We start from the raw sequence: 26106 nt of genomic DNA, 5'->3' as shown, positions 1-26106 counted from the left end.
TGATATTATTTCACCCTCAGTGCTGCTCCTTGTGCTTAATAAATTTTCTACGCCTGTCTCCAGCCTTGCCCTCACGGGGGCTCGGGAGATGTCTGTGCATGACATTACCCATGACGTCACCCGTATCATAGCACATGACGTCACATATGACGTCACCCTGCCGCTCCCGCAGATCAGTCTCAGGGCTCTGCGCAGCCGTGACCCACTGATGACCGCGATGAAATCCAGATGTTGCAGCGCTGTGCGCAGCTGGTCATTGCCTTTTTTGGCTACGAGCGGAAGGCTCTGAGGTTGGCTGGAAGAGGAGCCCCAGGGGCCCTTCTGCACAGATTCCAGCTGTGGTTAATCCCTGGAAACGGCGCTGGCAGAAACCGTGGGGCTGTGCATGGGGCTGTGCGTGGGGCTGTCACAGGGCAGGAACAGCGACAGCAACAAAAAACCTGCTGGAAAAACTCCCCTCAGCTTCCAGAGCTTTGGAGCAGTCAGGAATGTGCCAGTTCCAGGGTCCCACACAGGAGCCACGTGGGCTATGCCTGTCCTGCCACTGGAGCAGAACCGGTGGCAGCGCAGCCAGAGGGGGGCAGAGGAAGCCGTGGCAGCTGTTAATGAATGTAAGGGAATCTGTGGAAAAAGAGTTTTGTGTGTTAGGGAATGAATGGCTCCCTGCTGATAAACACTGAGTAAGGAGCACACCGTGTGCCAGGAGGGAGCAGGGGTACCCCGGCTGGAGGTGACAGCGACATTCCCCCCGGGCTGTGCCCACCACAGGGCTTGGGAGGCTCATCTGCAGGGCAGGACATGGGCTGGGACCGCAGGGATTCAGCCTGGAGAGTCCTGCTGGGGCCTGTCCCGCAGAACTGCCTGCCTGGACAGACAGCAGGCATGGACAGACAGGCAGTCCAGCCCCAGAACACCCTGCAGCCCCACAGCGGGAGGAGGGAGCTGCTGTTCCTCTGCTGGAACCGTGGGACTGGTACAGCTGGTGCTGGGCTGTGGTTTGGGAAGGGGAGGCACGAGCCCTGTGGAGGTTGGATGTCCCCAAGATGGGATTGGGGGCGAGACAAAGCTGAGCAGAGCCCAACACAGTGCTCTGCCCTGTGCCTGCTGTTGGAGAGACACAGGAGAGCAAACATCACTAAAACAGTTTATTGTATAAAGCTGTAGGAAATACAGAGGAGGCTGAGGTTTAGGACAATTCCTTCTGGAGACAGCTCCAAGCTCCTCAGAATAGCAAACACACAAACTCTCATTTGCTGGCATCAAAGCTTCCAAACAAGCGTTCAACAAGGATCCGAATACAAAGTTAATAACACTTCAACATGCATAACATTTTCTGTTCCTAAGTGAAGCCTGGGTGGGGGGGCTTAGCCCCTTCCTCCTGTAGTTGGGTACAAAATGACAGATATTCATCACAAATGAGTACAAAAGGGAAAAAAACCCACAGGAACAGGCTTTCAGAAAAGCACGTGGCTGACTAAGCAGGAAAGCAGGGTCAGCATAAGTGCCCCAGCAAGAGAGAAGGAGAAGGATGGAGAGACAAGGCAGGTGTGAGCACCCCACTGCAGAGGGGCCTTAGTGGAGCCCAGGGCCAGCTCAGCCATGGGGCAAGGGTGGCTCAGAACCTCGTGGAAACCTGGGATGGCTCAAGACATCCTATTTCGCACAGATAGGGCCAACATAGGGACCTGGGCTTTGCAGAGCCCCCCCCTCCCTCAGGTGCCACCTTTGTTTTGCTTCTCATTTGGGACACAGTATGGCCAGGAGGAGCCACCATGCCCTGCAGGCTGCAGGAGGACATGGACACCCTTCTTCCTCCTCAGCTGCCCTCCCCGCCAGAGCCCTGTGCTCCCACAGACCCTCCCTCCCAGCAGCCACCAAACACAGCTTCTCTTAATGTCTCTTTCACTATATTGGCCTCTTCTGGAACAGGGAATCTGTTTTGCCAGGTCAATTTCATTAATTTATTATTTTTTAATAATACATGGATATTATTGTAGCACATAGGAGAACTACAATATGGAACAGGACCTTCCTGTTTGTTTTGTGAACAGAATTGAGAAGGCAGCTCCAGACCCAATTAGGATTAAACACATAAACAGGTCATCCAAAGAAAACCTTTATGATCTTAAAATGGTCCTAGAACTGGCCTTTGGTAACACTAAGCAACAAAACTGGAAAGACTTTAGCAAGGCCTATGTGTTGGGAGGAATTAACTTCCAAACTGGAAATGATGTGTAAGTTTCAGATCTAGAAGACATGCAAGATACTTGTGCTGTCCACAGTAATAGAGGCATGAAAGAGAGTAACTCTTTTCCATTCGCCAAAGACCACACCTGGCTTTGTGTGAGTTGATGGCCAGCTGCTTCTGAAGTTAAAATAGGCAAACATTTTATGTTTGGGGGCACTGCTCCCTTCCCCAAATTAATGGGCCCTCTGGTGTTCCCAGTGCCACACTGGGCTCCACACAGCAGTGCCCCTCCCATGGATCCCCATGAGAGGAACAGAGCAGGAATAAAGTCCTCAGTGCTCTCAGTCTTCAGCACACCCTTCTCCAGGGCTGTCAGGTGTGTCTCAGGGGAGCACCAGCGGGGCAACAGCTACAGCTCAGCCACTGCAGCCATGAGAGGTCATGGCACAGGTGGGCGGGAAGGGGGTGGGTTGAATACCCTGTACCTGCAACTTAAGTTCCTCATTCACAGCTGAGAGAGTACCTCCCTGCAGGTGCTGTGCAAAGGGTCTGGCCTGCAAAGGGTGTTACAGAATTCCAGGGGTGCATCCCACCTGGCAAGACACATCCTCTTCTCCTGGCCACACTGGTGTCCTCAGTGCTCCCAATCAGAGCAGAGGACTCTTCACGTCCAGGTCAGCCACACCTACAGTGGTGGTGATGGTGGTGGTGGTGGTTACAACCCTAATCCAGCACAGCCGAGCTGCACAGCTCCACAGCCACTGCCTTGTGTTACACAGAGTGAGGGAACCACATGGGGAAAAGAGGGAAGTCAGCGCCGTGCCAGGGGGCAAATACATGCTGCCAGCGTGCAGATCCAGCAGCCCAGCGCTGAAGCTGCCCTTTACTCAGCTTGGGGCCCTGGGCTCAGCTCGTGCCTGCTCAGGCTGGAAGCAGAAAAGAAAGAGTAAATAATGGGGGGGTCTTGAAGCTCCTTTTTCAATTTTATTCAGCTTTGACTCTGCACAGAGCCATAGCACAGCATACTGTAGCCTTCAGGGAGGGGACACAGGAACCTCCTGAACACACCGCAGCTCAGGGTCAATCCCCCATCTCCTGTGCCTTGTGCCCTGCCCCTGAAATGCTGCTGGGGGCCGTGGCACAAAGGCCCTGAAGAACAGAGGAAGCCCCTGCCCCGCGGTGTCCTCGGAGGCTCATAGGTCAGAGCTGCAGTCGCGGCACAGGATCTCGTCGTTGTCGGGGATGAAGCCCTTCCCCACCAGCGAGGTGCTGCAGCGGGCACAGTTGAAGCAGTTGTGGTGCCAGTGACGGTCCTCAAAGGAGACGTATTTGCCACCACCAAAGCCTGAAGGAGGGACAAAGAGAGCAGCGTCAGAGCCCTTGGGGAGACTGGGCTGAGCTTGCTGCACAGACTGAGCCCTGGCTTGTTCACCTCTGGGTCAGATCTTCACACACAGCACTGGTGGTGGCACCCAAACACCCTGTCCCAGGTGGGGAAGAAGAACACCAAAATAATTTCACAGCAGCCTTTACAGGGTTGAGATATTCGGACCAAAATCATCATTTTCTCCCTGCTGGGAGGAGCAGGGAGTGGAGCTGCACCATTGCAACAGACATAGGAGGACAGAGCTACTGGAATGCTGGGAAGAACCCTCCTGCCACCAGCCCAGGCCCAGAGTCCTGCAGAAGCTCTGCAGGAGCTTCCTTCCTGTGCTGGAAGTAGCTGGGCTGGTGGGCTGTGACCCCCTTCTCCCCAGGACTGCAACAAACTGATAAGGACCAGAGGGAAGTGGGTGCCTGGGAGCTGCCCTCAGCCAAAATCATCATCTGAGTCACCAGCTGATTCACGGCTTCTCCTGCCTTCCCAGCAGCAAGGGACTGGAAACTACATGGAAGACCAAGTGGGGGAGGGCAGGAAGGAGGTCTCTTAGGGGGTTCTGCAGAAGAGGATCCTCTACTTCCCTGCCTTAGGTAGGTACAGCCTCCCCTGAACCAGATGCTGCTCCAGCTATGGTTGGAAGTGTCTGCTTTTCCCAGTCTGGAAGCAAACTTTCCACAGAGCATGACAACCAGTATCAAAAAAGGCAAGCTAGAGACATGAAGTCATGCTTTGAGGGGTCACTTTGGGAGCCTTTACTGCGGGCAGAGGGAATCCCTCCCATGGGACACAGCTCACCCTTTTGAAAGATGCAGATGAAAGGACACAAGTGGTCCCAGGAGCACTGCAACAAAGAGCTCCTTGGAGAGCTGCTCTGCTCACCTGTGATAGGCTTTGTGCAGGCACTGCACTTCTTGGCATAGAGGTTCCCAAAGCACTTGATGCAGTAGGGGTTGTCATCCTGGGAGGTGAATTGCTGCCCAGCCAAGGGGGTCTTGCAGCCCGTGCAGACAAAGCACTCCTTGTGCCACGGCTCATCCCGGTAGGTCACTCCTCCCTTGGTCAGGGTCTGCAGGAAGAGGTGACACGCTGGTGACACATGGGCATGGGGAAACAGCCCAGCTGGTGTGCTGGCACCTGAACCCTCCTCTGGTGGGGCTCAGGCAGGAGTGGAGAGTTCCCTGTCCCTGGGGGCTCTGGGCTGTCAGGCCACACGTACCTTTTTGCAGCGAGTGCAACGAGGAGCGAACTTGCTCTCGTAACAGGGGACACAGTAATAATCCTTCTTGTCTGGGATGAAGGACCGTGACCCAATGGGCTGCTGGCAGCTGCTGCATATGAAGCAGTGCTCGTGCCAGGTCTGTCCATTGTACTCCAGCTTACGGGACCCTGCAAAGAGAGCCCTGCAGTGACAGGAGGGAGCAGCACACACACACACACAGAGGACACAGGGCAGGGCTGGGCAGGATGAAACGTGGTCCTGCACACCTGGCCAGGTGCCTGCCTTTGCCATGGCAGTTCAGGACCAAGAGCAGCTGAAAAGGGAGCCCCAGTCTCATCCCTTAGCTGCAAGAGGAGGGCTGTGGGAACACCACCTTGTGCACACAGGCCATGGCAGAAATGACTGATGTAACCCACGGCTGAAGATGGTGCCAGAATAGCCAAGCAAAGACGTACACGCCTTTGCCTCAGGCCAGCTCCAGAGACGCTCACGTACTTCCAGTCATTCCTTCCCTTCTTGTCAGCACACAGCAGAAAGTGCCCAGGAAACCCTTTGTTATCTCCTCCCCCACTCACTTCCCCATGAAAAAGGGTAACAGACAGATGGGACTGCTGTGGCGATCACAGCTTTGAACGCTGCTGTCTTTTTGGACAAGCAAAGGGCCAGCCCTCTCCATGCTCCTCTGGAGGCAGGACAGGAGAGATCCAGCTCTCTCCCTTGCTGCTGTCCCACTGAACCTGCAGCCCCAGGTGACACTGAGGGACCAGGAACAAACTGCAGCGCTCCATTCGCCCGCTCCTACCTGGCATGACGGTCTTCTCGCAGGCGATGCATTTGGAGGAGAACTCGCTGCAGTAGCAGTCGTTGCACAGCAGCTCCTCGCCCTGGCAGGTGAAGGGCTCATCAGCCAGGGAGCGGTCGCAGCGGAAGCAGCGGAAACAGTGCTCGTGGTAGTGGCGATCCTCGTAGTACAGCTCCTGGAAGCACAGCAGGATGAGCAGGGGACTGACAGCCCTGGGGACCGACCTGTGTGGCTGGGGCCCTGTACTCACCCTGCAGTCATGGCCAATCAGCTCTTTGCACTCGTCACAGGTGTTGGCGAAGTGAGCGTCGTAGCAGGGAATGCAGTACGGGCCATTGTCCATCTGGATGTACTTGCGCCCATACAGGGACTCCTTGCAGTTGTCACAGTCAAAGCACTCTGTCATGGTGCTGGTCTGAGGGCCTCCTTCACCTGCTGAGGTCAGGGCAGGTGTGGGTCAGTATCAGCCTGTACTGCCTGAGATGTCCCTGCACAACCCTGCCACTTCCAGAGGGCAAGGACCACCACCAGGACAGGGCACAGACCCACATTCCTGCTCTGGGGCTGCACAAACTTCCCAAAGAGCTGCAGACATCAGGGCCTGCAATGAACCTTGCCTCAGGTTTGTACTCCACAGCTGGAGCATCTCAGCACCACTCAGAAAACCTGGACACGTCAGCAGGGAGCTGAGCTCCTCACTGTCTGCTGTTGTCCTGGAAAGCAAAGTGTAAATAAGGACCAAAAGGCATAAATTTTTTTCATGAAAAGTCTTGATTTGGGACCAAACCCAGGACCAGGCATGTGCCATGCGGGTGCATGTACACTGCCATTTCAGAGAGCCAGGCACCCTGAGGGAGACCTGTCTGCCCAGCTGCCCTTTGGAAACCCACACTCAGCCCCCAGCATGGCCCATGGCAGGATTCCTCCCAACTGAGGAGCTGCCAAAGGCTCAAACCCTGGAACTTCTCCAGAGTTTAACAGCTGCTTCGCAGGGAAGCAGGAATTGGGCACCCTGTGCTGTGCCTGGCCATGGAGCCTCGTCCCAGCAAACCATCCTGCACATGTTGCTCCAACTACAAACGCTCTCCAGGGAGAAGCTGTCAGGGCAGGTGCGTGTTCCATAGGCAGCAGAGGTAGTGGGGCTTTGCATGCAAGAGACCAGACATCTCTCCCTGCCCCTTGTCTCCCTCACAGACAAGTTTGTGGAACTATTGTGCTTTCTTTGGAGTGCTAACCCCAGAACAAGAGTACCATCCTCCTGTTTAGTTTAACCTGGTTATTCCTAAATAAGGAGTTTTCCACTTGCAAAATCACACCCTTCTTTAACCCAGGCTGCTGTCAAGTGTAGACAAGCCCATGGAATTACATCTGAGCCGTCAGCTGCAGAGCACCCCACACTGCACTGTTCTTCATGAACCCACCCACTTCAGAAAGAGCAATTATGGCTCCATCTGCAGTTCTGCATTTAAGGGGCAGGGAGCTCCCTGCCAGTCCCCACACCCCCTCTCCACGGGCTCCCTGGCCCTAGGCTGGGAGGCAGCCTCCAGGGCAGAAGCCGATCCAGACAGCTCTGACTCACAGCCCTGAGCTCCCCAGGGCTATTCTTGGTCAAGCCACACAGCTCCCAGCTGTTGTCAATCCTGGTATGTGCCTGATAGGACTGCCGGAGAATAAATCCAGTGTTCCCACATGGCTACGTGACCAACCGAGGGGGAACAAAGTCCCTTTTCAGACACTGTTCCCAGCTGCTGCCCCGATGCTGCCCACTCTGTGCCCTCCAGTGTGGCCAGCTGGCCACGTGGCTGTGGGACCAGTGCTGTGGTAGGTCCCTGTGAGCAGCATGGGCTGAGGCCACCAAGCCTGCCCAGAGCAGCTCCATGTGCTGCCTGCACAACAAGGCAATGTCCAGTCTGTTACTGGAGGCAAGGCAGGCATGGTGTGGTTTGCACAGCAAAGCCAGACTGGTGCCAGGGTGCTGAACTGGACCTGCTGCCCCAGCTCTGCTCCCAGCTTGGGCTGGCCCCCCTAGTGTCCCTTCCCTCTGGGGCACCCCACGAGGTGCTCCCCTGACCAGGCCGCAGCTTCTGTGCCCCCCAACAGCTTCTGGATGCTTCTCACCCACTGCTGCCTCCTCTGCCACCCCACTTGCCTTTGCTCCCTGAAGCCACTTGGGACCTTTCTCTCTGCAACAAAATGGAATTCCCAACCCTCCTCCTCCTCCTCCCAGCCCTGGTGAAGGGAACTTTCCAAGGTGTGTCTGTAATAAAAGAGCCTCTAATGAGCACTCCTGCCCTGGGAGCTGCGGTACTGCCACTGCAGGGAGCTTCCATGTTTGCTCAGTGGTCTGTGGTTTAGCTCCACAGTCCTGTCACAGGGGCTCAGAGCACATCAGAAAACACAAGGGAAGGAAAGACAACCTGAATGGAGAAGGCTGGGTTTTACCAGTGACAGGGACTCAGCTTCCTGAGCATCGCTGCCCTGATCCTGGCACTGTCAGAAGAGGACGTGAAAAACATAAACCCTCTGAGAACGATATACTGAAGAGGACCCTAAAGCAGCAGGGCAGCCTAGCCTACACTCTGAATAGTTTCTGCTGCATGCCAAGCCTGATGTGGCCAAGGCTGCACACGGGAGCAAACTTCACGCTGCCTTTTCCACAGAACAGGAACAGGCCCAGGAAGTTTGCTCAGGGTTATTTGTGTTAGATAAGCTGTGTGCTCCCTTTGTTCTGGTCTCATATGCAGAGCTGGGCAGGGGTGTCAAAGCCCTGGGCAGCGCCAAAGCAAACGCAGCATCTTTGTCCCTGAGGACGTGGCACTAAAAGACTGAGTGTACTGGGAGGAGGAAGGTGGGACAAAAGAAATGAAGATAACAGTACAAAAGCCCACAATTCTTACTGTGATTGCAATAAGGAACCTGGAAATTGCTTCCATTCATGAAGAAAGAGGCGGAGTTTTAAATGCATTAAAACTCCCTTTCACCGAGGCTCAGATGTTGAAGGTACAATATAGGCTGTTCTGTAGTGCTAACGAGCATGTGTTCTCCTCCCCAGTCTGCACCACCCTGTAAACATCAGCTGTGTGCTGGGCTGATGTCAGGAACGCCTTCAAATGCTAACCAAGGTGCTGCCCTAAAATGATGGGCTTGCAGTTGCAAATAGAGTGTTTGGCCACTGTCAGATGGCTGCGGTCCTGGGGGACAAGGTCTGCTAAAGCAGGTCCTTTGTACACAGGGGTGGTGGAGCTGGACGGGGGGTATTCCTCAGCTGTCTCGCTGGCTGTCGGAGGGCAAAAATAAACACAGATATATGCCTGCCAGCTGCCTACTCTTTCCTCTGACAGATATAGCCGTGCTCATGGAGCAAAGAAAGTTCAGTTCCTCTCCTGTGCCCATGAACAAACCAGCTTTGGGAACAAGAGCTCCACTCACAAACAACACTCAAAGTGCTCCAGGATGCAAATCTGATCAGTCTGGAGCAGAGCTCAGAATAGCCTCGTATGGGAAAGGTCAGCAATCTGTCAAGGACGAACAGCAAAGTCCACTTTCTAATTAGAGAGCAACATGCACCCAATACCACCCCGGTGTCATTGTCCACAGCCCATGGCTGAGGCTTAGCAACAGCCCCAGGAGATCATGACATTAATTTCAGTGCTGGTAAACTGGGGATTTGTCATGCAAAGGAGACAGTACAGACAGTCCATGATCTGGGTTTCTGCAATCACTGAAGAGTTTAACCGGCCTTTGCAGATGGTTCCTGCCACCATAAACTCCTTCAGTGCAGTCTTGCATGTGTGGTGAATCCCTAACCCGGTGTAACTTCACACCAGTTTGTTGTTTGTTGTCAGGTCGCAACCAGCTGCTCCACAGTCATCCTAGAGCAACCCAGGAGGCTATTCCTAGGGAAACACTTAATCTTTCCAGGACACAGGAATAGACCTGCTTCTGACTGTCTGTCAGGTCCCTGCCTATTCTCACCACCCCGGGGCTGTCTGAGCACAGCTACAAGCAGTTGCAGTTCACACCTAAACAGACATGCAGAAGAGAAAGCACAACCTTGCTGGGGCAGGCGAGTATTCCCCATGTAAGGATGAAACTGTACAGCGACACAGCTTTGGAAGACGGTCCTCCAAGCGCTCCAAGGTCAGCAGAGGAGAACACTTTTTGTTCCTGTTGCCTTTCCAGAACCTTTATGGGTCCTGGAATCTGCATGAAATTGTTTCTGCCTGCTGCCGACCCTAAAAGGGAAACCAGCTGCTTGTTCTGAGGAACAGCTCCAGCCCCTCTGTTACGCTGGGAGTGTTTTTACTCCACGTTTCCTGATACCACTTCTGCTGATCCACGCAGGGTCACTGCATGTCCTGGCACTCTTGGGGTGTGGGGGGCCGGCTCCCTGGGGTGCTGGGGGGGCTTCTCTGTACCTCCCAGGCTGCTGCCTGTCTGTACCCTATGGCTCTGCTCCCAAACCTACCAGCACTGCTGCAGACCTGGCACAGATGGAAGAGCATCCCCGCTGCTGTTAGAGGAGAGCTGGAGGCAGCAGGGCAGAGCTGCCCAGGGTTCCTTGAGGGTGACCCAGATAGACCCAGCCTGCTCAACCATCCAACCATCAAGAGCTGTGTTGCATCAAGTCTTCACCCGCCCTCGAAGCACCACTGAGTCACTTCCTGCCCTCAGCTCTGCCTCCAAGCTGCCTTCCAGCCTCAGCCTCTCCCGGGACAGCTCCGAAATCTCAAGTATGAAGGGGGACTCTGGCGTGGTGAGAAGCAGAGTCTTTGCAGGGATCATAAGCACAGCCACTGAACTCACATGGCAGCTTTCCCATCACCAGAACAACCAGAGGATGCTGCACGTCATTTGTCGAAAACATAGGGAATATTTGGTTCTTAGAGTCATCCTGGGAGGCAGGAGGTAAATGCATCAGATGAGCGTAGAGGTCACAGCCTCCTCCTGCACCACTGGGGTGTTGTGTTTACAGGTGTGCAGGCACCAAGCTCTGCTGAGCAAGCTGCACCACAGGCATTTCCCCAAGCACGGGCAGGACACCCTCCTGCCCAGAGCAGGCAGGGGCTGCTTCAGGCTCTGCAATGGATTGAGCAAAACGGCTGGCACAGCTGTCAGGAAACACCCTGCATTTCACAGAGAGTGTTGTCAGAAGCACCCTGGCTCAGCAAAGTAAGCAGCTTCCTGAAAATGCCCACAGCTTTGGGAGGAAGAGTAGCAGAATCTCTTAAAGCATCTGACAAACCACAAAACCTAAACCGTTGCATGATTTTAATCCAGACTTAGAATGACAAAACCAGGGTTTCCCATTGTTCAAGAAGGAATCTGTGAGGTGCCCCATCCAAAGAGCAAAACCACATCACACAGACTCCTCCTGACAAAGAGACAAAGGGTAAGTGCTAAAAGCACACCTGTCCCACAGATGTCTGATTTTACCCTTAAACCAAGAAAATCTGCCCTGCTGCCAGTCCCCAGCCTGCCTGGAGGCGCCTGCAGGAAGCCCTGCCCTGTTTGCACAGCCATGACAGACACCACACCTGGGCCGAGGTGAGCAACGCCAAACTGCCACTGTGCCAGGCCCAGCCACTGCCAGGCTGGACTCCTGAGGTCCCAGCAGTGCAGGCAGAGGCCCAAGAGACAACTCAGCCCTTGCTCTGGACTTACGTTCTCTAGGGAAAATTAATTCTACCAGGGCCAGAGAAAGAAGCTGAAGAGTCCCTACTACACAACCATAAAATTAAAAACACTGCCCAGGAAGAAAGGAGGGAATGATTTCAGAGTTAAAAAATCATTACTAAACATCTGTCAGGCTTAATTAACCATTTCAGGTTCTGACCAAAATCCTGGTCCTTCAGAGGTGCAGGTAACAGCAGCAGAGCTGTATGGGGACACCCAGAGCAGGCAGCCTGTGTCATTCTGCTGACATTAAACCAGAATATTTGCTCAAGAGATCAGCTGTTAATCTTATTCAAAATGAGTACAAAGTAAGCAAATTCTGTGCACTCAACAGGAAGTCAGGAATTGAAACCATTTGGGCAGTTTGGACCTGTCACATTCAAACATACCATTAACTGATGGAGGAAGCCCAAGAGAAAAGGAGCAAGGCAGGAACACACCAGAAACTTCTCCCCAGCCCAGTGTGACTGACCCCAGGAGCTTCAGTGGGATCAGAGGAGCAAGAGCCACAGTCCAGGGGAAAGGCTGCTCCCAAGAGTTCTTAAAAAGGAGCAAAGAACAGGCATGCAACTGCCTCAAATAAGGGTGTTGTGAGCATTTATAAGCTAGCACTTAAAGTTTAATTTTGGACTGAATTGGTTTATTCCCATGTAACCCCACAGCCATATAAATGCCTCACTGCTTATCCAACTGCACAAACCCAGTACTCTGGCAAGAGTATTTCAAAATCTCTTTGCCCCATGAAATAAAGGTCATATCCAGTACACCAGAATTCAAACATGAAAGCGTGACAGGAAATGACTAACTGCACACTGAGGCCAATGTACCTTCATCTTGGATCTGCTCAGCACACAAGAATCTTGCAATTCAAACAGACATCACAGCCTATATGCAGAAAAAATAATCTGACTGCTCTAGTTGCCAGTTCTTGGGGCCTGTGCATCTCAGTGCAGATATCACTGTAAAATAATGTAATTCTGCTCTATTTCCCTAAAATTCTCTCACAACTCAAGCCTTATGCTGTAGTTTGCACTTTTCCTTCCCTTAGAGGCAGCTGCTTTTTCAACTGCGGATGAAGCCACTCTTATTTGAGGTGATACATAATTTAAGTTAGTGTTTACAAAGCTTTTTGTAGTTCTGAATAAAAGGTACTTATGAGATTATACCTCTGTTTTACCCATAAAGGGGCTGCCTCAAGCAGTGGATACTGTCCCAGCAAACACGTTTTGTGATGTTTTGTACTCATGTGCAGAAAACCAAACTGCACAGTCTGAACCCAGTCCCTTATTCCCTGTCTCCACAGCAAGCCCTGAAAGCTCTTTTGCTTATTAAGGCTCTGCTCAACTTCAGGGTTGGGTTTTTTTTTCAATAAACAAAGCAACTTTGACTTACAGTAGCAGGAAAAGACACATAACCCAGACATGCTTTATTTAATGCATGCCTATTACTTAAAGGGCAAAGTGAATTTTTTCACCAAATTTGGTCAAAATATTCCCTCTTCCGATTTGATTTCTTTGCGTCTCAAACATGAGCATTTGCAGTTGGTTTCTTGCATATAAGCAGATCTGCTGATGGAGAGAGGTAACACACATCAGTGCCCTGGAAGTTTGTGCCTTTTGGGGCTCTCAGAAAGTCAGAGGGAAGAGAAAGCCAGGAAGGTGCCAGGAGACACTGCAGTGACACTCATGTGCACACTCTCCCACAGTCTGATCGCTAACCCTGGGCCTCCCCACCTGTGCTGGCTCTTTGCCCAAGGAATAAGGACAGTTTCCCTATAAAGTGCTTTTTACAGCTGCCCGTGTCCCCTGCAAGCAGAGGCAATGCCAGCCCTGCAGCATGTGAGCAGCTTCTAAATCTGGGGAAGGACTGAATCCTGGCAAAGACAAATTGTCTCACGTTACCACCCCGGGAACGGCTTGAAGGTGCTCCGAAACAAAAACTGGGATCATTTGTTGCCCGGGAGATGCTGTGTGTGCCAGCTGAAACCCTCCCCAAACAAGACAGTCCTCCCTCAAGGGCAGCACAAGCCGAACCCTCCCCGAGTCAGGAAAGTGCAGAACGAGGACAGATGGGATCGCTGAGAGGGGAATCTCTTCTTCCAGCCGCTGCCTTGCCAGCATTGAAGCGAACAAGTTTCCTTCTGTGGCTGAAGACTTCCCTGCCACATGATCTGGTCAGCACGTGTCATTTACTTTCACCATACAGAGCTGGTTATCTTCAAACCAGTCACACTGGCACCTTTACAAATTACTCTTAAGTACTGCACAATTTAAATAATAGATGCCATCAGCTGCAATTGTCACATGTTTCACATAAAATCTCTAAAAAGTAACTCCCTGCAAGTTCTGAATAGTAATTTGTAAGACAAAACACGTGCTCCTGTTTGTGCTGCCCAGGGACAGTCTTTGGTGGCACCCATGAAAGGGAAAACTGTGCCACATCCAAAAGATCACATGGAAACAACTATTTTAAGAGGCACAAATGCTCACAAAATGTATGAATGCCTCTATACCATGCAGTCACACATGGAGTTTCCACTATCCATGCCCCTGCCCACTGGACGTGTCTGTCTAGGAACTAGAGCTGCTGCTGACACACATGGTAAACACATGGACTGACTGTGCTTAAAAACTGAGAGGAAAAACTGCTCTTTCACAGGAAAAAAAGCCCCACACGAACAGAAAAGAAGTAACAATACCAGAGAGCCCTTGATCCAGGTCTGTGGCTCCTTTAGCCAGACTCATTCTCTCATTCCAATGTGCGATTTCCAAGGAAACCTACATGACACACAGCTCTCACAGGTTGAAAAGGAACTGAAAGGCTGGAATTTTCACTGAGAGGCTCCTTTCCCGGTGATTCTCGGGTAAAGACCGTGAGGAGCTGCTGTCTGAGCTCCTGAAGCAACAGATAGGAAGCAATGCAGGGAAGATGCTCTGCTTGCTCAGTGATGGAAACAGCTCAAAGCTTGAGGATCAGGGGCTTCACTGCAAGGAGACACCCCCAACGCCCCCAAACCCCTCCCTCTGTTCTCTGATCGTAACAAAATCGCTCCATTTACAAGCTCTTTGTGCCAAACCCCAGAAACCAAAGGTGAGAGCAGTTGTGTTACCTTGCATTGCTGAAGGTGATGGAGCAGCGTGAGCCCAGCAGCCTCCTGCCTGGGGGGCTCCCCCAGCCCTGCACCCCTCGGTCACACACAGCAGGTGCCACTAGCCAGACTCTCACCAGTTAATCATCACTTCACTAGCAAAAGACTCAAGTGCTTGCCCAGGAACAAAAGCAGCCACATCATAAATTGAGGGTGACATCAGCACAGGGATTGCATTTCCTACAGGGGTTTAAATGTCATTACTTGTGACTGGAAATCGGACACTTGCAACACAAATTACTTTAGATTTTCATAAGAGACATAAGAATTCCAATTCCAGTTTTGTGTAGATATATTTCATTTCCAAACCCTTTCTACTGGTCAATGTCATGATGACAGAAACAAAAAGAAGGGAATAAACAAAACTCCTAGAAGAAAGTGAAAAGTTTATGAATATCATTAGCCTGACTTACCAAGTCAGGTGCAAACGAGGAGAACACCAGAACTCTGGATTTCCATGGGAAAGGGCCAGTGTGACTCAAAACAGCATGATCTACTTGGGGTCCAGTTATTAAAGATCTCTGCATTGCCCTCTTCCATTCTTATTCAACGTTCTGCTCTGGGTCTTCTTTTAAAACTGCAATTCAAAGCTGTCAAAGACCTGAAAACACTATTTCATCATTCCACAGTTAATTTGCTGTTTCACACAGCATGAAGCACAACAGTCTGTGCACAGGGTGTAACATCTTCACCAACCTGACATGCCCTTGTGATTTCCCACACTCAGCTCTCCAGCCTCTCCAAGAGCAACACGTCCAGGACTTCTAAACATGCACATGGGGCCAGATTTAATCTCCCTGTGAGTTATATGGTGTTTGCCTAGGGTTGAGAGATACTGGAAATAAAACTTCTCTTGGCTGAGGTACATGCAACACGCTGTGCACGTTTTGCTATTCATGACTCTTGGTGAGCACCACTACTACTCTGAGTATTCCAGAACACTCTTTAGGCACCACAGCAGTTTTCTTGATATATTCACTGAGTTAGAGGGAGCCACTGAAATGCCTTCAAATTTCAATGCTGACTTCTCTATTTGAAAACGTCCATGTGCTGAGAAAAGAGGCAGATGAAAATAACTAATCCACATTTAAGGACACAAACTAAAGATTAGTTTCTTTACCTGGCAAGCAGTTTAGCTCCCTGAACTCCCAATAAAAGTAATGTATGTGATGATCCAGTGCAAGACTATAAATTCAAGAGTGTTCAGTTTCCACAGAGCTGACATCCCGCACCTCTCATCAGACTGTGGCTTTCTCAGCTCCCCTAACAGCTGTCACCACCAAAAACACTATTTACCCTTGTAATACCTGCAGGGCAGGGAGTAACGTTATCTCCCTCCTGGGATTTGCACCTCAGAGGGTTCTGGCACAAGGCAAAGCCTGTAGAACTAAAAATGGAACCAAGATCCAAGTCCCATCTTTCTTCTCCTTCTGAGATGCAGCACAAATCCTCATCCTCCTGTGAGCCCCTACTGCGTGTTACAGACCTGTGTGTGCAGATTGCACAACCCCAGCTCTGGGACAAGCAGGGGAGAAGGGAGGAAGGGAAGGAAGAATGGTCTTTAAGGTCCCTTCCAACTCTCTAACAGACAGACACAGTGCTGTGCTGTTACAAAGTACAGCTAATCCAGACTCTGGATCTCTTGACCCACACTGTGCCTTTGGTCACTGCTCCTGCTATTTAAACCTGGGGCTTTAGCAGTGAGCAGGCTGAGCTGGCAGGTGGGACTCGAGCAGGGCAGCACCAGCAGTCACCCACCAGTTCAAACTGGGTGAGTTTTTAAGAAAGGAAAAAGCCATGTCTTCCTTAAATCAGGGTAGCAAGGTGAGGTCAAAAGCCTGGCAGAAGTCAGAGGTTTAGCCTGGTACCTGGGCTCACCATGCTGACAAAAGCAGTCCTTGCTCTCAGGGACAGCTCAGGACCCATGATTTTTGTTGCTGTTCTTTTTTTGTCATCTTCCCATCCTGAGCAATATCCAGGAATGGTGCCATCTGTATGGACCTCAGAGGGGAATTTTTGTCTTTGGCCATGCTGAAGGTTAGGCCTCTCAGATACATATTTTATATGATTCTATTTGTTTTGTTTCATTAGAAGAACCTTAAAAAGGCATTTTTGACAAGCAGCACTGAGTATACACGCTGGTTGTGTACAACCTGCAGCTGCACAGACCACAACAGCAATTAGTGCTGACACACGTGAGCGAAATCTTGTGGGCTTGGATCATTCAAGAAATACAGTTGCTTTACAGCTACAGGAACAACACATGGCCAGAATGGGCTCTAAACTGGTAAGAAACAGTCTGAAAACCAACTACTAATTGTTTTTACATTTGCATTTTATATTAAAAAACCCACCCAAAGACCTAAGGAGGCAGAGCACAACCTGGAAAGGAGTTTTAGGTGTACACTGTAATCCCACTGAAAGCAGAGACCTAGAACAGAACCAGTCTGTTACAGCTCAAACCCCAGTCCTGGGTTCTGCCTCAAGCAGCTGGGATTATTTCTCCAGTCAAGCAAATTCCTGTTACTGAAAGCCACTCAGATATTTCAATAAACTTGGAGAAGATGCTGAGTAGTCACTCTGCTTTACAGATAACAAGATCGGAATAGTATTATTTGATGGATTTCTAAGAGAACACTTGAAATTTGGGCAAACAAATTTAAAATATCAAGGTCGTATTTACATTCCAGGGTCATAATTAAATACTTAATATCTTGCAGTTCCAGTATTCTAGGTTTTTCTATGCACCAAAATATTTAGTCATGTGAAAACCATCTGTAGCAGCTGGAAGACATTTATTTGGCCCACCAAGATTAATTAGTTTAAAAATACATAAATAAACTGTCCATTTTATTTCCAAAAAGCCAGCACTGCTGCTCTCAGCTCTGTTAGGGTGCTGGTGAATAATGCTTATGCAATGTTCTCAACAGGAGGTATCAGATGCCAGTTTCCCAAATGCACACAAATATCTGTTAAATAAAACAAGGCTTGTGTTTAGGTTAATGCTCTTCTGGACTAACCCAAGTCATTCTTCACAGCAATATGAAAACCAGCTTGCAAACACTTCCATCCCTACTTGCTCCTATACTCACAAATGAAAACTGCAAACTGTTTTCTAAAAAATCTGATGAAACGAAATTTCTTTTCAGAACTGCAGCTCAGATACCTGAGTTTAAGAATTACAAGACATAAATCTCCAAACATGCCTTTTCTCTCCAAGAAGGTCCTGCATAATCTTCATACAGCTTTTTAAAGCCAAGTAAATAAGAGGCACAGCTGAGATTGTAAAAAGGGTTGAATTTGGCTTAGTGTTCGTAGGAATCACTTCTCTGGCCAACAGTTTGCAAAGGGTTATTTCTTGGCTCGCCACTTTTCTTTTGCTGGAAGATGCTGAGGTTTTAGCAAAGTTTCTGCAGAGTATGCAACAGCATTCAGCATTTGCTCAGCTAATGAGTTAAGTCATTGCAGCTCTCCGATGGCTTGAAGATTATGGGTGTAGGAAAAGGGAATGCTCAGAGAGGGGAACTTTGAGCAGTCACCACCGAACTGCGGTTAAAACAGACACCAATGACTCTATTCGGCTCCCAAACCTCAGACAGTTTCCATTTTCTCAATAACAAAGCATTTTTGTGGAATGAGGTAACAGCCTCCATCTGCCAGGTCTAAGTCTCCACTAAGATTTCTCAAGAGCGTGGCTGACGAGGGCTGGCCAGCAGAGCCAGCAGGGCAAGAGAGGCAGGAGAGCACATTCTGCCTGGGCAACACAGGGACAGACAGACAGACAGACAGACGTGGAGAGGAGCCTCTGTGGCACCACCACACCAATTCCCCTGGGAGTTTGATTCACAAGCAGCATTGAGCGAGCTCCAGCCAGCACACAGCTGGAGAGTGCAAAAGGCCGAGAAAAGAGCTGAGACTTTTCATTAGGGGTGGCCAGGGACAGGCAGGAGGGAGCAGAAGACAAATGGGTGCCACAGGTTCAGCAGCCCATCGTGAGTGGGTCATGAGAAGCAAACACGGGTCTGCAGCACAGGCTGTGAGATGCACAGTGCAAAGGGGAGTGCAGACCCTGCTCCTCAAGGGCAGCACAGCCCACGGGACTGGCCATTCAAGCTGGGGTACACCCTCCCACACCTGAAATGCTGAATATCTGAGGCAGAGCAGTTACAGCCTCAGAACAGAACCTGGGAGGGGGTTTGGATTTGTTCTTGCCTTGTTTCTGAACTTCCGTCCCTCAGTTCCAGGGATGCTGAGCACAAAGCCAGTCTTTTGATTTCAGGCAAAGCCAGCTCAGTTCCTCTGAAAAGCAGACCTTCATTTAGATCCACATGAAGATTCCAGCTCTTGTCAGGACCCCCTCACTGACTCTTGTCTCTCTCTGTGAGCTCATCACTCAGCTCCAGGTTCATCCCCCCCTACATCTGGTTCTTCCATCTAAAGCAAAGGCAATTTTCCAGTTGGTTTTCTGATGGCCTTTTTGTCCCTGTAGCACTTCCCCCTGGAGTTCAGAAAACACTAACACTAACCTCCTCACCCCCTTGTCTAACACCACCTGGGTGCCCAGCTGGACACCTGGTGAGTGGCATCTTCCTTCCCAGCCAGGACAAAGCATTTCCCAAGCCCATTTTTTTCCTATGAGGAATGCTGCTGTCAAACCTCAAAAATCCATGCTGCTAATACTAGCCTCCTGCAAGGTCAGCCAAAGAGGACTTCCATCAGGGATGAGCTTTGCTTGAGAAGGCTCCCTGGGGATTATCAGAATAGTACAGTCAAGCCCAGATGGCCACAATGTGCCGAGCACATTTCCCGCAAACGCCGCGGCGACGCAGAGGCCTCTGCAAATCAAAGTCCACCCTGATTTCTGCCATCTGCTAAACACTGAGGGCCAGGCTGAGGCCTTTGGGAAAGGTCAGGATAGTCTTACAGACTCTCAAGATACTGCTTTTGTTCTCACTATTTGCTTCTCAATTCCTTCGTTAGAAGATACTATTCTCTCTGTAAGGCAGTTATTTGGAGCCAAGAGTTTAGATATTATTGCAAAACATATGCTTAAAAGAGACTGGAAATTATGTTGGCAGCATTACAGAGGGGAGCAAAGAGCAGCTTTGGGTCAAAACAAACAAAAAAAAATCTAAGCTAGTAAGCAATTCCCATGCGATAGTTGAGGAGAGCCAGCAAAAGCTTCTTCTAGAAAGCAAACAATACTGTGAGAACGAAGCTAAGGAGAGCTGGCTCTTGGAAAAATAAAATGGCTAGTAATGAGCCAGAGTATTGGCAACAGCACATATCCAGGAGAATCTTCTGGGAAACCAACCCAAGCCATTACAGTGGGAAGCCCTGAGGGACTAGAGACCTTGAGGCTAAAAGCTGGCAAATTGTTTCATCAGTTAAGGTTGGTCCCAATGTTTTCTAATGTGTAAAAATAATTTGTTTTAGCCTACAGGTCTCTACAGAGCAATGGGTAAATTCAGGGTGCTTCCTCTGGGAAGAGAAACAAAGCGTGGGGCAGGGCCCTGCCCAGGGGGGCATTTTCAGAGGTTTCCCACCATCACTGGCAGGCCTTCAGCCCAGCACTGGCCCAGGGCACTCAGAGCATTGGGTTTCCTGTATTCCCCATGCCAGGCATGATGTGCCAGTGCCCAGGAACATCCCCTGAGCTGGTTTGGCCAGTGCTCCATTGCCATCACAGTGATTGTGCCTCCATGAAAGCATCTCCTGGAGATTCGTTCACCCCAAACGAATGCAGTCGGAGCCATGATTCTGATATATGAAGTTTTCCAGAGGGGTAAGGAGGAAACTTTGCTCCCTCTCTCTCTGAAAGAGAGATTGGCTCATACACCAGGAACCAGGTGTTGATACACAGAGATAAAGGCAAGGTCTGCCTTTGCAGCCTCTCAGTCCAGCTCCTCAGTCCCAGGAGCTTCCTGAGAGCACAAGACAATGAATAAGTGCTTTAACCTGGCAAAGAAAACCCCCACATTGGCAGGGGATGTCAAGGTGCTGTCTAATGACTCTCCTTCTCTTCCAACTCCTTCTATGATTCATGTTGCCATCTTCCTTGCAACTGACCTAAATAACATGTTCGGGCAGCACTGGAAGTGGTTCCGTCTCACACTTCAATAGCAGCAAGATCTCCACATCTGGAAAGGGAATTTCTCAGGGAAGTCACACCACAGGTGGATTAGCAGCGTCCTTCTCGAGAAAGGAACAGAAGAGGTCTGTCTTGTCTCATCTCATCAGTGAGACTTCCTGGCTACAGGAGAACAAAGGTTGCCCAGGAGCAGGGAAAACACAGGCTACGTCTGTGCCCAAGCCCCAGCAGATCTGAACAATGTGGGCAGAGTATTCAGTTACTTCATTTCCAGGTGTGCTGTCAGAATGAGCCATGACTGGCTTGGGATGAAAGAGGAAAAACTGTTCCTAGATTTGGACGTGACTGCATCATTTATGGTAGTTACTGCCCAGCAGCCATTAATCCTTTAATGCTATATCTCACTCTCAGCCCTCAGTTCCTCTCTAACCTTTTGGTCACCACTGGCCATTCCACTGCAGAAGGGGCTGAAGGACGGGGTGCAGGACCACACTGTCCCTCCAGAGACAAAGACCTGAGGAAGAGGAAAGCAAAGAAAGCCACTGCAGAAGGACTTCAGTGGGTCAGCCCTCTCCAGCCACAGAGTGATTACGTGTGCTGGCAATGTATTGGCACCTAAAGCACCTTTATTCCCAAACAATTACAGACTTCTCCAGCTATTTATTGCACACCTTCTGTAACACAAGTGTCCAACAGCACTGCATCACAGCAGTACAGGGGCAATCCACCTCCTGCCACTCCACAGTGGCTCCAAACACAGACAGATTTTTGATCCTCTCCCAGTCTTGCTCTTCCCTTTACCGTAAGCTGAGGCACCCCCAAGAGCCATGTAGATATCTCACCTCCTTTCACCCCCAGCAGGCTATAGATCTCAGTGTTATGGGTCTCAGGCTATGGATCTCAGTATGTGCTGAGCAAGTGAAAAATTCAACTGAAAATGCATTTATTGTCAACAAGGAAATGGACTGCGGTGAAATCCAGGAGAGCATTCTGAAGCTTCATGGACTGCCACAGCACTTCCAGCTTTCAGGTGAGGAAGTACCTTGCAAGGCAAGCACTAGATCCTCAGCAGCCTAACAGATGCCTTTCTTATTCCAACGATACACATAAATACAGTTCTCTTACTGCAATAGAAAGGAAGTGATACCTGATCCATACTGCCTCTTTTTCAGGTAATTGAGCTTCAAAACTAAAGCAGAAAGCTGCCAGCACAACTTGCACATCTTTGTGCTACATTTAGTCCATAACTAGCCTCCATGTGTTATCTCTACAGTTTTTATTAGCTCATGTTTACTTTGGCTGCACATCCAAGCAGGGTGAGAGAGGAAAATCTTGGACTCTCAACAATGGCCAAGCAGTTTAATCTGCCACTGGGGACAATGACTTGACTCCTATTGGCGTGTAGCGCTGGCAGGGTCAAGTGTAACATGTGCTGAAGGAAGCACTAGGGAAGCAGATCTGTGACTGTTCCAACAACACCAAGCATTTCCTTGAGCTATTCAGAGGTCCCTTTGCCCCTTGTGTGTAGAGAAAACAGCTCCAGCTGTCCAGTCACCTGCGCTGGCTTCTCCACTCACTGGATTAATGACATTGGTGGCTGCCAACAGCTCCAGGTTAGATACAGCACATTCCTCACAGCTCAGACATTCAAAGCTAAGTTAGGAAGCAGTCAAGATCCATGTCCTTGGCATCAGCACCAGGTTGGTGCTGAAAGATAATTTATATTCCTGAACAGAACTGGCACTGGGCAGGTTGGGCATAAACATCAACAAACTCTCGTTTTGGCAACAAAACCAATCAGAAGGGTCCAGAGTTAATATTTATTCATGCTGCTGAATTAATAATACTTTCTTTGGATTTGAGAAGTTCAAAATACTTCACATAAAAGAATCTGCAGCTTGCAAGCCTGGGACAAACTGCAGTAATACATTCAGAGGCAAGTAAAAAATGAAATGAGTTAACAGTCAGATGACCACAGGCCAAATCAAGCCAAAGTCAGACTGAACTAAGAAGAACATAAATGTCAGGATTTTTATTCCATTGCTATTTGGATTCTGTGTCAAGACATTTCTAAATAACTGTTCTTTAACTATTACTTTAGCCCCGATGGACATGTCTCTCTGATTCCTTCCAGGGCAATACTGTCCTCTTGGTGGGCCTCTGTGAGTAAGGGCAGAATCATTTGTTAAAACTGCTCTCCTTTAGCAACTACCAATAGACACAAAGTGGTCACTCAGCTGGGGTGAAATACAGGAAGGTGTAAGCCATGAGGCATTCTTCCATTTCCCCTTTCACAATCAGACCCTTGATATTTTCTTCGACAGGAAAACTGACACTCCCCCTCCCTGCAAACTGCTGACAATTGTATTTTACACCTGGCAAAACCAGAGCAAAACGGAAGGAAGAGAAGAAACAAAGACCAAGGACTTTTCCCAGCAACTGCATCTCCACAGAATGGAGCATTTTCCTTTCCACCACTTCTGAGTGGACAGCATAGTCTTCGTGGGAAGTGCCCCCTCCTCACTGGCAGTGCCAGCAGACAGTGCCCATGGATGCAGCTTCCAGAGAGCAGCCAGAGCCAAGGGACCCCTGAAACCAGCACAGCCTGAGCAGCTGGGCCCCTCTGCCTGCAACCTCCCAGCCCTCACACTCAATTTAAAAGTGACCCTAAACTCTTGGTAGTAATCTGAAGATTAACTACTACTGGCAAAGCTTCTCTGCCATAACAGCTGGTCTCTCTTTCCTAGATACAGCTGATATCTAAGGTTAAAGCTGTCCACCCCTTGGGGGTTTTGTTTGTTTGCTTGGTGTTTGTTTGTTTGGGGGTTTTGTTTTGTTTTGGTGTGGTGTTTTTGTTTTGGTTTTTGTTTGTTTTCTTTTTTTAAGGAGTAAAACATTGAAATTGATTGTCATGACATCACAGAGGCAAAACACTGCCAAGTTCTGAATTTTTCCAGTCTGGCCACAGAAATTACACCTATTTCAGCAGAAGCAGCCAAAGTCCCCTGAGGAATGAGGTGTATCCACTTGCACCATGGGCAAAACTGCAAACAGCACCTTCCTGCCAGCACCTGGGCACTCTGAGAACAGCCCATGCCAACCAGGGCAACTGAATACTGAAGGGAAAACAGTTTCTTACTTGAGCAATTACAAGGAATTATGAAGCTGTTTGTCCAGTTAAGAAGTTTGGGTTTTATTGAGACCAGCCAGCCCTCAGTTTTCTTTAAACACCTTCTTTATCACAAAACAGGTGAAGTAGAGCAAAAACTTTTAACTCCTGTCTCTCTCCTAAAGCTACGGGGCTCTTCAAGCATGGCCTCATGCAAGCTTTGGGCAGTTAAAATCCCAAAGACATCAATCAAGGTCCTGGTGGCCCACCAAGAAAATCTTGTGCATTGGTGCTGCAATCACCACAGAAGTCCTTTTTCAGGGATGTGGAACTCTGAGCACTGAGAGTAATCAATTTGTTCCATCTTCTGCTGGCATTTCAAACACCAGCTGTGTAACAGCACCAGCTCAGCCATAATTTGGAACACAAACCATCCTACCTCACCTGGCAAGCAACAGAGAAAATCCTGGCTGTGAACAGAACCCAGTGCTTCCAAAGTTGGTATAACTGGGAATTTTGGTAACCTGCCTGCAGAGAAGTTTGTTCTGGCTCCATCAGTTAAGGGTTCACCTCGGTCTTAGAAGCTGCTGGGTTCAAACCCAGCAAAGAATATCACTGAGCTCGTATCCCTTGGAAATCGATTGACCAGCAAACACTGTTCCATGGAACAGCTCACAGGGCTTCCTGCTGGGGAATTCTGGCTGTTTCTGAGCTCCACCCTGCCTTCAGTGTGTCCCACTACTCCCTACGCACAGGTTTAAGGAGTTCTTATTCCAAAACATATCTTTTGCTGTAGAGCATCCACTACAATTACTGCCCACAACTAACAATATCACCTATATTTTTGTCTCATGTGCTATGACACTGTTCTTAAAAGTGTACAAAATTACAGACCCAGCTGGGTAAGAATGAAACTACAGCTGGCAAATCTGTGTCTCTAAGGAAGTGGCCAGCAAGAAAACCAAGAGAACCATATGGTTTCCATCCTAAGAAAAGGAAAGAGGGTGGCACAAAAATAAGACAGGAGAAGTGTCAGACTTCCCCTTTCCTGCTGTCCTGCCTAACAGGAAGTTAAACCACACATTGTCGAAGGAAATCAGGGAAATGTGGCATTTTCAATACCTGGGCAGCTAGGAGAGCCACAGATTTCTAATGCTTGGTAGAGGAAGCAGAAATGCAAAAGGAATCTCTCCACTCTTCCCTAGAGGCCTGTGCTGGCAGCAGGACACTGCACCCACCAGAGCTTTGCCCTTCCCTCTGCTCCTAGAATAGATTTTCCACTTTTTTTATGGTTCTCAAAACTGGGAAACAGTAAATGTAGCAAATTGAGATTTAACTACAGAGACCTTAGTATCAAATCCTGCCCTGTGAAGATACATAACCCCGGCACGGGCCACCCATCTGTGCTGAATCCATGGAAATTCCCACCACCACGCTTCGCCCAGGCTCCTCGGGACGTGCATCCAACATCGCCACGAGTTCCCAGGAAAGACGCAAAGTGATTAATGTAACATGTTCAGAAGTGTAAATGGATAAAGAGAACATTAAAAACGTTACCTGTAAGAAAACGCGATCTGAAACACAAATGTGCTGAGCAAAAAACCCCTAAAATTTGCAAAGATCCTGAGCTGCTTTTCAATGCGAGATCCAAACTGTGACTTCCGAGTCTTTGTCTAACACACACACACACACACACAAAGCAAGGGTTTGAGCAGCCTTTTCCCATAGCCACGCTGGGATTCTCTGGAAAAACCAAACACTCGGGGACGCGTTGAAAATTTCCCCGCGCTACGTTGGAAAATTTGGTTATAGTTTAGTTACTCCCGGGTCTGTCGGTTGGGGAAAAGTCTCAGCGCTCTTCATAAAACCCACCTCAAGCTCTCAACTTCAGCCTGGGAAAGGGGGCACGGCCTAAAGACTTTGTGTTTTTCCCTTTTGGAGATCGGCGGGAGCGATGCAGCAAAGCGACATCCCGGCACCGCCAGCGCAGCCCCGGGGGATGCCGCGACCGCAGACGGCACCGGGGACACGGCGCCTTCCCTGCATCCCCCCAGGGCACCCCCCGACCCTCCCGAGGCTGCGGGGCCACGGATCGAGCCCCCCATCCCGGCTCCCTTCGCCCGGCCCGACCCACCTGGTGGCTGTCCCGGGGCCGCGCTCGCCCCGGCGATGGGTAGGCTGTGCTCGGCTGCGCTCGGCTGTGCTCGACTCGCCTCTGCCGCCCAGTCCCGACTGCGGAGCCCGGCCCGGGGCGGGGCTGGGGGCGGCCCAGACGGTGCCCGCCCCGTCGGAGGGGCCGCGCCGCCACCACCTCTGCGGAGATGGGGATGGGGCGGGGCGGTTACGGGACGGTCCCGCCTGGCCCGGGATGAGCCCCTGTCCGCGGGCGGAGACCGGAGCTCCGCGGGAGGGCTCCGGAGGGACCGCGATCGCTCCCTCTCCCTCTCCTTCTCCCGGTGCCGCCCCGTCCCGGCCCCGTCCCGGCCCGTGCT

The 26106-nt window shown here is 50.2% G+C and overlaps 1 protein-coding gene across 2 annotated transcripts; it reads right to left on the bottom strand.

Moving 5' to 3' along the window:
• Positions 1-1132: 1132 nt before the first annotated feature.
• On the bottom strand, positions 1133-26106 carry FHL3 (four and a half LIM domains 3). 2 transcript variants are annotated; one of them, XM_071576666.1, is made up of 6 exons: positions 25749-26106; positions 5841-6025; positions 5591-5765; positions 4786-4955; positions 4449-4635; positions 1133-3533 (listed from the first exon to the last, which is right to left on the bottom strand). In XM_071576666.1, the coding sequence occupies exons 2-6, from the start codon at positions 5994-5996 to the stop codon at positions 3382-3384; spliced, it is 840 nt and encodes a 279-aa protein (XP_071432767.1). In that variant the 5' UTR covers positions 5997-6025; positions 25749-26106; the 3' UTR covers positions 1133-3381. The 2 variants fall into 2 exon arrangements, with proteins under 2 accessions (XP_071432767.1, XP_071432766.1); XM_071576665.1 differs by having other exon boundaries at positions 5841-6022; positions 25749-25824.

The sequence above is a fragment of the Pithys albifrons genome, chromosome 24 (genome assembly GCF_047495875.1).
Source record: "Pithys albifrons albifrons isolate INPA30051 chromosome 24, PitAlb_v1, whole genome shotgun sequence".
NCBI lineage: Eukaryota > Metazoa > Chordata > Aves > Passeriformes > Thamnophilidae > Pithys > Pithys albifrons.
Note: the sequence above shows the minus strand (reverse complement) of the source record. Positions and strands in the feature narration are given on the sequence as shown.

Excerpts from the sequence above, each read along its gene's own strand:
- FHL3 (XM_071576666.1), bottom strand. The coding sequence starts at position 5,996 with ATGACAGAGTGCTTTGACTGTGACAACTGCAAGGAGTCCCTGTATGGG. Across the intron at positions 5,766-5,840 it reads TGATTGGCCATGACTGCAGG|GAGCTGTACTACGAGGATCG; the intron begins GTGAGTACAGGG and ends CTGTGCTTCCAG. Across the intron at positions 4,956-5,590 it reads CGAGAAGACCGTCATGCCAG|GGTCCCGTAAGCTGGAGTAC; the intron begins GTAGGAGCGGGC and ends CTCTCTTTGCAG.